Here is a 14,850-nt window from a genome sequence, read left to right as displayed (position 1 = left end):
CTGCATGACTTGCCTTGTTGATCTAGTTACCGAAACCATCCGATCTAGAACCGATGGTATCGAAAATTTCTCAGTAGCCCCCTAAGCTGGAAGTCAGGCGTGTACATACTGATGTGCCTCAGAAAGCACGTCGACTCAATTCGTTCCCATCATTATGAGACTGACGGAATAGACGGTGCACCTGTGTTTGCACACACACTTGTGCACTATATGCCCTGCGCATTTGGCTAGTCTCTCTTGAGATTGGCCATCGTGGTCAAAGTATGTCAGAACATGATCATGTATCCACTAACGTGAAGTAGCGTGGTGGAATAAGCTCCATATTTTTTATTTAAAGGACAGGCCTTAGTCCGGCAGTGGCACATTTACTTTTGCTTTTTTTAAGCCGTACTCACATGTATGTTTATTACCAAAATAATTTATATTCCCAAAATATTCCTTCCGATTTAATCCATTTCTGTCAAGTATTCACCAGTTAATTTCAATGATTAACGAAGCAAGTTACTCGCGACATATAAATACATTAGCAACTTTACTTGACAGTTCTGCAGTTTGATTCAAAACGGATCCGTAACACACGCTAGGTTTGCCGGATTGTGAACTAACAAAGTAGGTCATATACAGACATATTCCATTAATCCAAACTTTGTCACGTAAAATTTTCTTGGTTATTTATGTAAAGTATCATTTTCGGACATTCTACCGCAAAACAGCAGTACTTAATATTGTTGTGTTCCGGTTTAAATGGTGAATGAATCGGCCAGCAGCCAACAAGGAACATAACATCTTAGTTCCCAAGGTTGGTGGCATTGGCGATGTAAGCACTGCTTAACATTACTTACAATGCCAATGTCTATGGACGTTGGTGACCACTAATCAATAAGTGGCCCATATGCTCGTCCGCCTAACTATTCAACAATAAAAAAACAAGAACAACGCTTTGTATATTGAGTCACGAAATGAAGCTAACGCAAAAAGACGTCAGTTTTGTCCATTTATTCACTTATACCAAAATTTAAATAATATTTAAAGGTAATAAAGCACTAATGTGATGTTAATATTTTAGATAACAATTTTAAAAAAGTCTATCAATATAAATCATTACGTTTTTAAAAAAATAGTTTGATATAAGATTTACCCGCGGCTTCAAAAATTAGAATAGCCAATGCTCATTCTTGAAAATTTAGGATTTTAATGCAAACTATCACCCACTGTGTACCTTAGGAATTAAAATTAGGAAGTAAAATCCTTCCTTTGTGCTAATTCGCTGTATAAAAATAATCCTCGTGTTCCTATATATATATATATATATATATATATATATATATATATATATATATATATATATATATATATATATATATATATATATATATATGTATATATATATAACACAGCTACCTCTTCCAGTCACCTTAAGGTAGAAGAAAGAGATGGAACGGTACATGTCATATATGTATTATAAATATATACAAAAACTCTAAAAGATATTGTTTAACTTAGAAGCTGTCAAACTAAGACACTCCAGATAAGTATTGAACCGTAAAAGTACAGTAGTTATTAACTCATTTTGTGTATTACTTACATAAATATTAAGAAATTTATAATATATTGGTGACTAGCTCATACAAAAGTAACATTCTTGTTGATCTATAATAGTATAGATATAAAGCCTAATTCCAAGGTCCTGGGTATAACCCCAGGTTGAAAAAATAAAATTTATTGGATTTTTCTATTAAAAATTCTTAATAGCAGCCCGGAGTTTGAAAGTGGAAGGTGCCTCGCCTGTGCCTCGAAATATTGTAAAGACGTTTGTCCTGCGCCTTTTTTTTAAATGTATAGGCTAGCGCTTGACTGTTATCACATCTGATGGAAAGTGAGATACAGTCTAAGATGAAGCGCGCTTGCCTAGAAGATGCCTATTCACTCTAGACTTGAAGGTACCCACATTGTAGGTGGTGGGGAAAACGGAGGTCGGGAGGGTATTCCAGACCTTGGCGGTACGTATTAGAAACGAGGAAGCAAATCGTTTCGTACGTATCTTAAATACGGCAACTACGTACGAGTGCAGATCTTTTCGATGCCTCGCAGTTCTATGGTAAAAAGGTGATGGGGAACCAAATTAAATAGTTCCTGAGCGCACTCTGCGAAATATATCTTGTAGACTACCGACAAACAGGCAACCTTACGACGATGTTCTAAGGTCTGGAGTTTTGTGACCAGTGTCTGGTCGCCAATGAGCCTTCTAGCACGACGATCCACTGAATCCAAAGCTTCAAGCTGGTACATAGCAGAGCCGCCCCATAAATGACTGCAGAACTCCATGCACGATCAGACTTGGGCTTGATATAGAGTCAGAGGCTGTTCTGGTGTGAAGTACTGCTTGACCTTATTGAGGATGCCAAGTTTTTTGACAGCAGTTTTAGCTTTGGATTCAATGTATTGTCCAAAGTTGAGTTTGGATGTTAATGTAACTCCTAGCAGCTCTATACTGTCGGTGATGGGTACAGATACACTTCGGAAAGTCGGAGTCAGATGGAATGGACTCCTCTTGGCGGTGAACAAACACGCTTGAGTCTTGGAAGGATTAAATTTGACTTGGTTATCATCACCCCAATTCGATACCTCTTCCAATGTCAAATTGATGTGTTCTACCAAGGCCTTCCTGTGCTCACTAGTTTCTGCTGCTTTAGCTCGGGGACCGGATATGTATCTCTTCGTTACAGTGCTGTCGTCTGCGTACCCAAAGATACCGGGTTTTAGCAGAAAACCTCAACTTTTATAAAGAATATATCAGTATCACAAAAGTGAATAATAAAAAATGTAACGGCTGGCCTATGGCCTCCCCCCTCTTTGAGGAGGAGGCGGTTTGAAGCTTATTCCACCACGTTACTCCAATATGGTTTGGTGGATACACATAAATCACAGTGAAATTAGAAGCACGCAGGCACGCCGAGCACATACATGAAATTGCAGTAGTGCTTGTCTGAGTTTGAACCCGCGACCATCGGTTAAAATTCACTCGTTCAAACTATTGAGCCATCTCAGCTCTAATACAAGATATTATGAAAATAAATTTTTTCGATTAAATTAATAATTTAATAAAATATTTACAAACATGATTTAATATCGAAGCTAAAAATAAAGTGCAATTTATATTGAGTAAATTGCACTTTTCAAACAATTTCATGTCAAAAGCAGATAAATAACTGAGTTTCCCAAATCTGTATTGAATGTTGAAAACGGAAGCAAATCCAAAGCAGCTGTAAAGTTACGACGTGACGGATATTAACTTACCTATTATATATATATATATATATTATATAAGCTACTGATTTTAACTTCACGCGGATTAATAAGAGGTAGCATTTTTTGTTAAGAAGAGAACCATAGCGTGTCGCGTCTCCTATATCATACATACTTTGTTAGAGCATCGGCGTGGATCGAATACAATATACTTCGTTACTATATATTAAAATTTTCATTGCCTCGTTGGTCTAGTGGCTTGATGTAAGGCCGCAAACCCGGAGGTCTGGGGTTCAAGTCCCAAGTCGGGCCTATAAAAAGTTATTGGGCTTTTCTGTCAGAAAATTCTCAGTAGCAGCCCGGAGTCTGGAAGTTGAAGGTGTGTACACTCCCGTGCCTCGAAAAGCACGTAAATAAAAAACGTATAAAATAAAATTGTCTGCCGTGGCCGAAATCGGTCTGGAGGACATTATTATTATATTAAAATTATTTTTTTATATTATTCACGAAACTATATTAATATCTTACACTAAATTATTTTATTGGTTTTCTGGTACCTGGGTGAGTGAACTTTGCTTGGCTAATAAATAATTATATAAAAAAATATTCAGGAAAGACATCTATATATACTTAGGAGTAGAATACATGAACACAAAATTTGAGCCAAATCGTGTCATTTCTGAGATAAACAAAATAAATTTATATATTTACAAGAATTGGTCATTTATATAGTCGACTATATCTTTAAATATTATATTATAAAATATATGTAAATTTCATAACGTTAATCGAATTAGTATAACTTTACTAAGACATACAAGCCGATAACCTGTGTATATTGTCTTGGCCCGTGTAGGTACCAATTGAACTCAAATATACTAACAATAATACTTTGTTTTTCTACGTGAAATGCATCTGTGTTAAATGGTAACTAAGCCTTAAAGGCACATCTTAGATCGCGTAGTAGATTGCGGTTAGAAATTATAGGGTTGGTCTTTAATTCCTTAATAACCAGCAACTGTAGACAAAGGTGACGGTACAATGCGGTGCATTTGCTCGTCTATTCCTAAAATTTGAGCTTCAAGAAAACATATAAAAAGCGAAGCGTGAGAGTAATAACTTCCATCCATTATTCAAAGCTCTTCGCTAACAACGCATTGCCCAAATATCATACATTTCGTGAAACTTTCCAGGAATACAAAGTTTATTTCTTCCATTTGACGTTATAGAACCTCTTTCAGCTCTTAAGCTTAAGATATTACGCACGAAATAGCTGAGCGTATCTTTGCATGCCTTTCTTAAAATCTTGATCGTCCGAGAAATGCCTTTGGCGAAGACATCTGGTTTAAGTTGCATTTTGATTTAGACGAGTATTTTATTCATTTTTATCCGACTTCAATACAAAAAGGTTCTATGATATCCCCTGTTTGTATGTTTGTGTATAAGTGATTTTTACAGAAACTACACGATGAATTATAAGTATATGCTACTTATTAATTATATTTATATTATTAAAAGACTTGATTTTATAGTTGCTTGATAATATATAAAAAATGTTCAATTCTTAAGAGAACAAGAGCAGTCTTTTGCGTAAATTTTATTATTAATTATAATTGCTACTGGATTTCAAACTGGCTATCTCAGATAATTTGAAAGAAATTTGATGATGTGAAAAGAATTTCTGTCATCAATTTTCGATCATAAGTACATTACTATTTGAGAATATGATTAAAACATGGAAAATGGCACAGTAAATTTACATTATAAAGTTAGTTCAGTGAATAAAATTTTCAATATACATTTTACGTTCATACAATTTATAATAATAATAATAAATGTTTATTTACAGATAAATATCTAAAGTGTTTTTTATAAGCTTTAAATCTATGTTAGTGGATATATTAACTATCATTTAGCATACATAAGGTTTCTAAAACGATAAGTAGATACTTTTTATTTATTTATATACTCTTTATTGCACACCAATATAGACAAAAATAATAGGAGTAAAACAAAAACAAAGAAAAGAAAAATGTACAATAGGCGGCCTTATCGCTAAAACAGCGATCTCTTCCAGGCAACCTTTGGTAGAGGAGAGAGATAGGATGGTAGGGGTGTACAAATTATTTAATACATAAAAAAAAATAGATACAATATATATATGTATATATACGATACATAAATAAATATTCCATAAATATATAATTATATAATAATATAATATACATACACATTATAAATATATACATTTACATACTATAGATACTTACATAATAAATAAAATATTTAATTGCAGTATTTCTTCATGAAGCAAGATAGTGCTCTTTTATCATTTTTTTAAAAGAAGTAATAGTTGGTGCACGTCTTGCTTCTAGTGGAAGAGAGTTCCAAAGACGAATTGAATGGACTGTAAATGAGTCACTATAAAAAGATGTTGTATGAGGTGGTATTTTTAAAATCAAATTCTCTTCAGAACGAAGATTATGGCTATGTGAAGAACTAAGAAATTGAAAACGTTCTTTTAGATATGAAGGAGAAGACGGATTGAACAGAATACAGTACAGAAGTTGAAGGATGTGAGTATTCCTGCGAAGCCGGATTGGGAGCCACTTGAGCTTTTTACGAAATTCAGAAACGTGATCATATTTACGAAGACCAAATATGAATCGGATGCAAAGATTTTGGAGACGCTCAAGTTTATTAAGTTGCTCCTCTTTTAGATCAAGATAACATGCGTCAGCATAATCGAGAATTGGTAGTAGGAGTGACTGTGCTAACATAATTTTGGTAGGGATGGGTAGAAAGTTGCGTAACCTTCGAAGGGAGCCAAAGGCTGCAAAATTTTTTACTAACCTCACTTATCTGTGGTTCCCAAGACAGGCGCTGGTCAAAGGAAATTCCCAAATTCCTAGCTGTAACACTGAACGGTATGTTAACACCGTTAAAGTGTACAACCGGGAGATCCGAAAAAGATATACGAGAAATTAATTTTGAACTACCAATAATCAGCACCTGTGTTTTATTTGGGTTTACTCGTAATCCAAATGCAGTAGACCACTTAGAAATATTTAATAAATCATTATTAACTCAATCCTCCCGCAGACTATTCAAATCCATTCCACCAAAATTACGCTGCAGAAGAATTCTCGATTTTGCTTTGGGTGGTTTGATTTTATAGGAAAGATAAAGAAGATCATGATATGAAAAAGCAAGGGCGGAGCACTGCCCATGCTTTTCAACATGATCAACGGAAGAGACCAAAATTAAGTCGAGAAGAGAAGGGATAGAGTTAGGGAAGGAATGAGTAGCAGATAGGGGTAGGATTTGTAAATCTGCACTATTCAGTACAGATTTCAACAGACTAGAGCGATGGTCATTTTTTAAGAGACATGTATTAAAATCTCCCATAAGAATGGTATGGGCATACAACGGTTTAAATTGCTCTAGAAGGATTTCAAATGATGAAAAGTAATCGACCGTGAGGTTAGGACTATAGTAAACACCTAATAACATCTTAATATGACCAAAGATAACCTCAATAAAAAGGTGTTCAGCCCCTTCAACGGACAGAGGTGTCGATTGACTTATAATTGAAAATGGAATGTGAGAACGGAGATAGATCGCCACTCCACCACCTGCCCGACCTACACGGTCATTACGGATCAAATGAAATCCAGGAAGAGAGTAGGAAGTAGAAGGTAAGCAGGGTTTAAGCCAGGACTCAGATACGAGGATAGCATGTATTTTATTGCAATCGAATGACGATAACATATCAGGATAATGTGCAGGAATACTCTGAGCATTAATATGGATAACATTAAAATATTTTAGACAGTCTGAGAATAAAGAATTTATAGTTTCACCGAGCGAAGGGATACTATGAAAGCTGTCATTACTGCTCAATCCATCAGAAGAAAAAGAAAGAAAAGTTTCGTCCAAATCGTCATTGTTTCTAGACATTTTTAAATTAAATATTCAGCAAATAAAATAAGTAAAAATATAAAGATAAATATATAAAATATATATGTAAAATAATAATAATATATATTAATTCTATAATTACAAAATAAAAATAGGTAAATGAATAATTATACGTTAATTAATTTCATATGAACACTCACCCGCCAATTGCCTAGGAATAATCACTTAAACACAAACATAACAAAATAGAAACAATAATAACATTAAAAACTAACATTAACAAAAAAAAATAAAAAAACAGATATTTATCAGGCTGCCATAACAACAATTTTTACTAAAAAAGAATATTATTATATTATATCTATATTTATCTATTATCTATCTATATCGAATATGAAAATGAAGTAGAGACGATCTTTATAAATGTCTAGTATAGAACTAAAAAACTAACCATCCAAAGCAAGAAAACTATGGCGCCTGATTGACAAACGTCAGAATGACATTAACTTTTAACTAAATAGATTCGTAAATAGTTTTACACAACACAAAAATTAAATCGAAAGCAGGTAGACAGAGAAATAATTTTAAAATTATAGAAAAACAAACAATAATAAGAAGAAAGATAAATATAAAATAACTATTTCTTAACTACGCGCTTTGACCTCTGCAATACAACTTTATCGCTAGTGTTTGCGATGGGAATTTTTTGGACTGGGGACTTACAAGTTAAAATCGAGTCAAGATCAGATAAACATTCGGCACGATGTCTAGATCCATCTGGGGCGATAATGTGTATCAAACCGTCTCGTGTCCAACACTTGTTGATGCCGAACCGCTTCCTGGCCTCCAAAAACACATTGTGTCGGCTTTTCGTCAGGAACTCTGACTCTGTGACACCGGTGCCCTTCAACTTCGTTTTGGCGAACCAGACCTTATCCCTAATAGCAGTCTCGGTAAATTTGACCACTATAGGTCTGGGCTTGCTGTCCAAAGGTCTTCCCAAGCGATGACAAGATTTGATACTGCTGGTAGAAAAATTTGGCAAGTCCAAGTGCTCCGCAACAAGGCTGGTAACGCGAGCAGTGGCATCCTCGGATCTCTCTTCGCTAACACCATGGAAAAGAAGCACTTTTCGACGTCTCTGCACTTCAGTCCGATCCATTTCCCTGGCGAGAAACTCAATTTGTCTTTGAAGTCCACTTAGTGCAGTGAGAACAAAAGACTTAAAAGAATTGAACTCCGATGAAAGAGAAGGCACAGTCGCTGGTGTTGTTGTCCTCTGTAAGTCTTGCTGGAATTCATTCATACGGCTGTTGAATAAGTCGGTCATTGCAGCCAGAGACTCCTTGATAGATTCCATTGTTGTTGTGTAGTTTTAAAGTGACAAATAGTTCAAGTGATAAGTAATTTTAAAGAGGATTCACTATCTGGTGGGTAGAGTAGGTCACATACACATAATATATTATAAATTAACTTGTTTTAAATAAATATTTATACTATAAAAATAAAAAAATCTTTAAGAGCTTTTAAAAGTGGTGTTGCTTGTTTTTTTACTACTACCCTTTTTTTATGAAGATACATGAAGTTGCCCCCAATGTTTAACAAATGGATTATCCATTTTCAGCATCAATGTATTCAGGATACCGGTAGAAACTCCGTGCATCCAGCCATTATAGACGCTGCTTTCTTTCTAATGACGGCATAGAAGTCATCCACACTTCAGCAAACATCATTGATTCACTAGTAAAGCGCGGCAATCCCAACAGTATCCTGAATGCATCGTTATACTGCACGCTCAGAGCATTGAAGGCCCTTTGCGTATACTTTAGCCACAAGCTGCACGTGTATAAGTTTTGACAGTACGCTTTAAAAAAATATTTTTACGTCATTCGTGCAACATGCAAACCTGCGAGCTATCATACCGCATCGTACCGTCAAGGCCCTGCGCTCCCTCTCTACGTCAGCATCGTCAGATAAATCCTCGGAGACTCTGTGACTACTCTGTAATACTACCTCAGGTGGCACTTCCAGTCTTCTTCAACAAGATTGATGAAACAACAGTTTTCAAGATTTACAAGGTCAAAAGCCTTAGAGCGGTTGAAAAAACCGCATATACTGGCGTCTTTCTATCCGTATAATATTTAACGGTCTACTTAAGCGCGAGAATTCTGTGGATAATTATCTTCTAAAACCGAATTGAACATCGTTTAATTTTACATATTTACACAATAGACGGTCAAGCAAACCATCAAATATTTTACCTAAGATAGTTGTTAAAGAGATAGGTCTGTAGTTACTTTTGTCTGTGATATCGCCAGTTTTGTTTTTAACAACATGTATCAATCACTACAGTCACCATTCCATTGGTAAATACGTATGACGAATGCAAAACTTACACAGCATCGCTAGAATGCGATGAACATGAGGTTCAGCGTATAATAGGTGCTCGACACCCAATCCGTCATGACGTGGCGACTTCCTTTTGCCAAACTTTCTACAGTTTCCTTAACGTCAAGGGCCGTAAAACTAAGAGAACTCTCCGAGTCAGACACCCCGACATTAAGCATCTGCTTGTGAGGGCAAAAAGTAGGCTGAACTCTAAAATTGTCTTTAAAGATGTTAGCTATTTGATTTGCATCCGTCACTCCATTGACGCTCACAGGGAGGCGCATAATTTAGACCTGAGATGACTCATTTAGTCATCTCAGGTAAATATTAAAAAGTTAATTTTGTATATAATTGTGAGAACATGTCAATTTAAATGTCCGATATAAAAACAATTTAAGCATATAAGAACCACTAAGTTTTTATATGCTTAAATTGTTTTTATGAATACACCTCCAGTTATATAATTCCTTTTACAGTGAAAGAAAGCATGTAACGATCGTGCTGATTATAAATTTTAACTAATAAATAATTGAAGTTGAAAAAACTTTGATAATTAAGGTGTATCCCTCGATTAAAGTCTTATGATAAAGATATTTGTCATGCGTAATAGTTTAATTAGTACATTGATATTTAATTTACACAAAGCCTTTAACAATCGAAATAAAAACATTTTTAATTATGCATATTAAAATATTAAAATTCGAGCGCAAAATCTCTAATTATCTCGCAAAGATTTATTGTTCCATATATGAAATAATAATAATATCCTCCAGACCGATTTCGGCAACGGTGGCCAATCTCAAGAGAGATTAGCCAACTACGCAGGAGATATTATAGTGCACAAGTGTGTACGCAAACACGGATGCAATCTCTCTTCCCTAGCCCTCATGATCCGATGGGATGGCAATCCGACACGACCGGAAAGAGTTCAGGTGCCGGCCCAACGGCTTTACGTGCTTTCCGAGGCAAAGCACACTTCCAACTCCCAAACTCCGGGCTGCTACTAAGAATTTTCTGAAAGAAAAACCCAATAACTTTTTATTGGCCTGACCTGGGAATTGAACCCAGGATCTCCGGGTCTGCGGCCTTACATCATTAAAGTGCCATATTTGTAAACGTTTATATAATAACCTCTGTGTTACAACTCGCCGCTAGATAACGATGCACATAAACTCATATACGTTCAACCGATCGCAATGACTATCCGTATATACATATAATGCCGGCTTTTACTACTATATTATATACTTAAATTAAATAAGATAAAATATTCGGGATAAATTGGAAATACAAACTGCTGAATATATCTTCACCGAGGGAATATAAAGAGGATGTAAAAGATGCCATTCAAGTTTTGAAGGTATTTTTATTGGAGGAAAATGTGAAGGGTGGAATGAAAGGTACACTGTACTTGAAGAGAAAATATTTCAAGCTATATTATGTGGTATATATAATAGACCTATCATTGCTATTATGGTTGAATATTAGAGGATCATATTTTATAACTAGCAGAACACGCGGTTTCGTCAGCGTAGAATTCGGTTTGTGACGATAATTTTCCATTTGAGCGTACATAAAGCCTATTTGAATTGTACATACAAATTATAAGGTAACAGTGATAGCCTAAAAAAATATTGTTTTCATAACTCGCAAATAGCAATTTTAAATTAAAAAGATATAGCAAATATTCCGTAATCTAAAATAAATAATCCGTGTACTGGAGTACGGTAGTGTTGTGTGGAATCCTTGTTACAATGTACATCGTCTGCGTATAGAGAGAATACAGAAGCGATTTGTATATCATCTATCCAGAAACAAAAAAACCTCATACAATAAATCTAATAAAAATTACAGCAATCTCTTGAAAGACTTTAATATGGATAGTCTCTCTGTACGCAGACAATTATTAGATCTCTCTTTCCTATTTAAGATAATTCGTAACGAGATCGACTGTACTTACTTACTTGAAAAGATATACTACCGTATTCCAAGGCGCAATGTTCGTAGTTTTCTGGGCACTTTTGATGTCAGAATATCAAAAACGAAATTAGGATGTAATGCACCAATGCCTAGATCATCACGGTTGTACAATGGTTTTTGTCAAGATCTAGATATTTTTAATGACTCTGCCATGATTTATCGTAAACGGGCGCTAGAATTGTTGAGAGATGCAAATAAATAATAAATAAATAAATAAATAATAAATAATGTTATCTTAATTTTATTTTATTTTGTATTAATTAGTATATTTTTAGTAATTTTTTTGTAACGTAAACTTTGCATGAATTTAATGAATTATTTAATTTTAATTTGTACCTATATCAATTTCAAACTATTTGTGTTATTAATTTTAATTTTATTTAGTGCATGTTTATTTTTTTATGATCTTTAATTTGTACCAATTTGGACTTTTTTTTTTTTTTTAATCTTTCTACTCATGTTGCTATAATTATGTGTTAATGTATTTTTAAAACAAATATTGTAATTGTTGTGGCTACTTTAAAAAGCTTCACATGTTAGCTATTTTCACTAAATTGTTTTACATTTGTCATTAAAACATGTAGTAGCTACTAGTGGTCCTTAAAATAAATAAATAAATAAATAAATAAATAAGTAATCACAGGCACTTCAAATTTAATAAAATATAAATAAACATATAATAACCTCTTTAACTTAACGAAAAAGCACTGGATAACTGGCCCAATGAGGTGCTCCATTTCCAACGAAATGTGTATCTCGAATGCACGGCCTAATTTGTGAGTGCGAATCGTAAATTTAACCTGCAAAGTTCTGCAAAAAGTAAACCCATATATTTAAGATATATATCACGGAGCGTGACGTTTGAATATCTTCAAGTGTTGCGATTTTAATTCTTTTCCAGCTAAGCGTATTTCTATGGCGTCTCAAACGTCTAAGAAGTTTGGAATTTATGATTTTGGTGAATTATTGCTTTTTGTAATAACTGTTATAGAAATAATCACTGGTGGTAGAGCTTTGTGCAAGCTCGTCTGGGTAGGTACCACCCACTCATCAGATATTCTTCCATAAAACAGCAGTATTTGCAGTACTTGGTATTGTTGTGTTCCGGTTTGAAGGGTGAATGAGCGAGTGTAATTACAGGCACAAGGGACGTAACATCTTACGGACGTTCAAGGTTGGTGGCGTATTGGTGATATAAGCGATGGTTAGCATTTCTTACAATGCCAGTGTCTATGGACGTGGGTGACTACTTAACATCAGGTGGCCCATATGCTCGTCCGTCTTCCTATTCTATAAAAAAAGAAAAATATTATCTAAATAGAAGAATTTTGTGAGATGATCTTTGTTAATCAATGTTTAGTATACAATTCCTTATCTTCCGTAACCGTAACCGTAACAGCCTGTGAATGTCCCACTGCTAGGCTAAAGGCCACCTCTCCTCTTTTTGAGGAGAAGGTTTGGAGCTTATTCCACCACGCTGCTCCAATGCGGGTTGGTGGAATACACATGTGGCAGAATTTCAGTGAAATTAGACACATGCAGGTTTCCTCACGATGTTTTCCTTCACCGTAAAGCACGAGATGAATTATAATCACAAATTAAGCACATGAAAATTCAGTATTGCTTGCTCGGGCTTGAACCCACAATCATTGGTTAAGATTCACGGGTTCTTACCACTGGGTCATCTCGGCTTTTCTTATCTCTTATAAAAAAAAAAAAAATGAAAAGTCTTAACCCTATACGTATACATATATTAATAGAAATTTGGTGCATTAATTTTGTGTATACTATTAAAATTAAATCTTTAGAAAGGAGCTGTACATGGAAAAAATTAAATTTTGGTAAACATGACCAATTCTAACCACCAGCGACACTATTGTTAATTAAACTATGAGTTCTATTTTATAAATATAAATAAATTAAACCATAACCCACCACAATGTATTTATTCTTTTCCATTAATAAAATAAAATTATACATACATTTTTAATTATTAACTTCAACGACAGTAAATGTCATTTCTGGGTTGATTAGCGGTTTTTCAATAGTGTCCTCTCTTTTCGAATGTCAAATGACAGAAAGAGAGAATCAGTGTCTAACTGGCTGTCTGTGTATATGTATTACTTGTCAAGTGTAAAAGCCGTGATAAAAGTGTCGACGTAATTTTACTAAAAAAATGGCGTTTTTAATTTTTAATGTCGTTAAAATTCATAACGAAACTTTGGAAGAAAAACAAAAGTTGATATAAGTAGTATAGAATAGTATTGTATTATAAACCAATATATATTAATGTAAAACTGTTTGTAGTGCATAGTGTAACAGAGCTATTTTATTATATTTATATGTATCTATTTCTCCTTCGATTGGAATAGGCTATAGATATGTCTACAAAAATGCTCTTGACCGGAAATGAATCATAGTTCCCTTTATAACGAGTGCCCTTATAATCGAGTTGCTGCCCGTCCCGGCTTTGCACGGGTAGAATAAGGATGAAACGTTTACGCATTAGTTTATTACACATGATTCATCTGAAAGAATTTTAATACAATATGAAAAACCATTCGGTAGTTTTGGGAATTTATCTCTTCGGCTTATTATAGATATTTAAAAATCGATAAGCTTCATGCCTCGATCTATATTGTGTTAAACACCACGTAACAAGTTTCAAAGTTTTGTTTAAGTTAAAGATTTTCACAGAAACTTCTGCCTCTCATAACTAGCTGCAGGCAACACTTTCATGACTTTGCCGAGTAAAAATATAATGAGAAACTTTAAGAAAATCTAAACTCACGATAAGCCGATTTTTTTTCATACTATGATCATAAGAAATAATTTGTTATTGTAAAGCATTACTTTAGTAGCAATGGAATATTTACCTGCATTTTTTTAGATAATAATAAGTGAAATTCTTTGATTTGAATGTACTTTTAAAATATAACAAGCGCTTTCAATAGTCAATGGCCGAGGGTCTTGAACATGTGAATCTTAAGATTGAAGATTGCGGCTTTAATCCGGGCAAGCAACACTGCAATTTCAGTTTTTTAAATTACCTTTATAAATCATCTCAATTTCAGCGGTTAAGGAAAACATCACGAGGAAACCTTTAGGATTTTCAGTGAATACATGCAGTATTGAAGCGACGTGGTTGAAGAAGCTCCAAACGTTCTACTTAAATATACGAAACCTTTTCCCAGCAGTGGAACATTTAAGACCCGTAACTTTAATCAACACTTACGATAAATCCCATTGCTAGGCAAGGATCCCATGTTATAGAGAATATTTAGGATTTCATATTCTACGACGCTGCTCTACTAT

The 14,850-nt window shown here is 34.3% G+C and overlaps 2 protein-coding genes across 7 annotated transcripts in view; one reads left to right on the top strand and one right to left on the bottom strand.

Moving 5' to 3' along the window:
• Positions 1–14,850, top strand: part of LOC126774381 (collagen alpha-1(XVIII) chain-like) — a 111,178-nt gene that overhangs the window by 71,231 nt on the left and 25,097 nt on the right. The window lies entirely within an intron of this gene.
• LOC126774428 (uncharacterized) lies at positions 7,041–8,692 on the bottom strand. Its single transcript, XM_050495955.1, has one exon. The coding sequence runs from the start codon at positions 8,525–8,527 to the stop codon at positions 7,805–7,807; it is 723 nt and encodes a 240-aa protein (XP_050351912.1). The 5' UTR covers positions 8,528–8,692; the 3' UTR covers positions 7,041–7,804.

The sequence above is a fragment of the Nymphalis io genome, chromosome 16, assembly GCF_905147045.1.
Source record: "Nymphalis io chromosome 16, ilAglIoxx1.1, whole genome shotgun sequence".
Classification (NCBI taxonomy): domain Eukaryota; kingdom Metazoa; phylum Arthropoda; class Insecta; order Lepidoptera; family Nymphalidae; genus Nymphalis; species Nymphalis io.
This window is presented reverse-complemented; position numbering and strand designations above follow the sequence as displayed.

Excerpts from the sequence above, each read along its gene's own strand:
- LOC126774428 (XM_050495955.1), bottom strand. The coding sequence starts at position 8,527 with ATGGAATCTATCAAGGAGTCTCTGGCTGCAATGACCGACTTATTCAAC.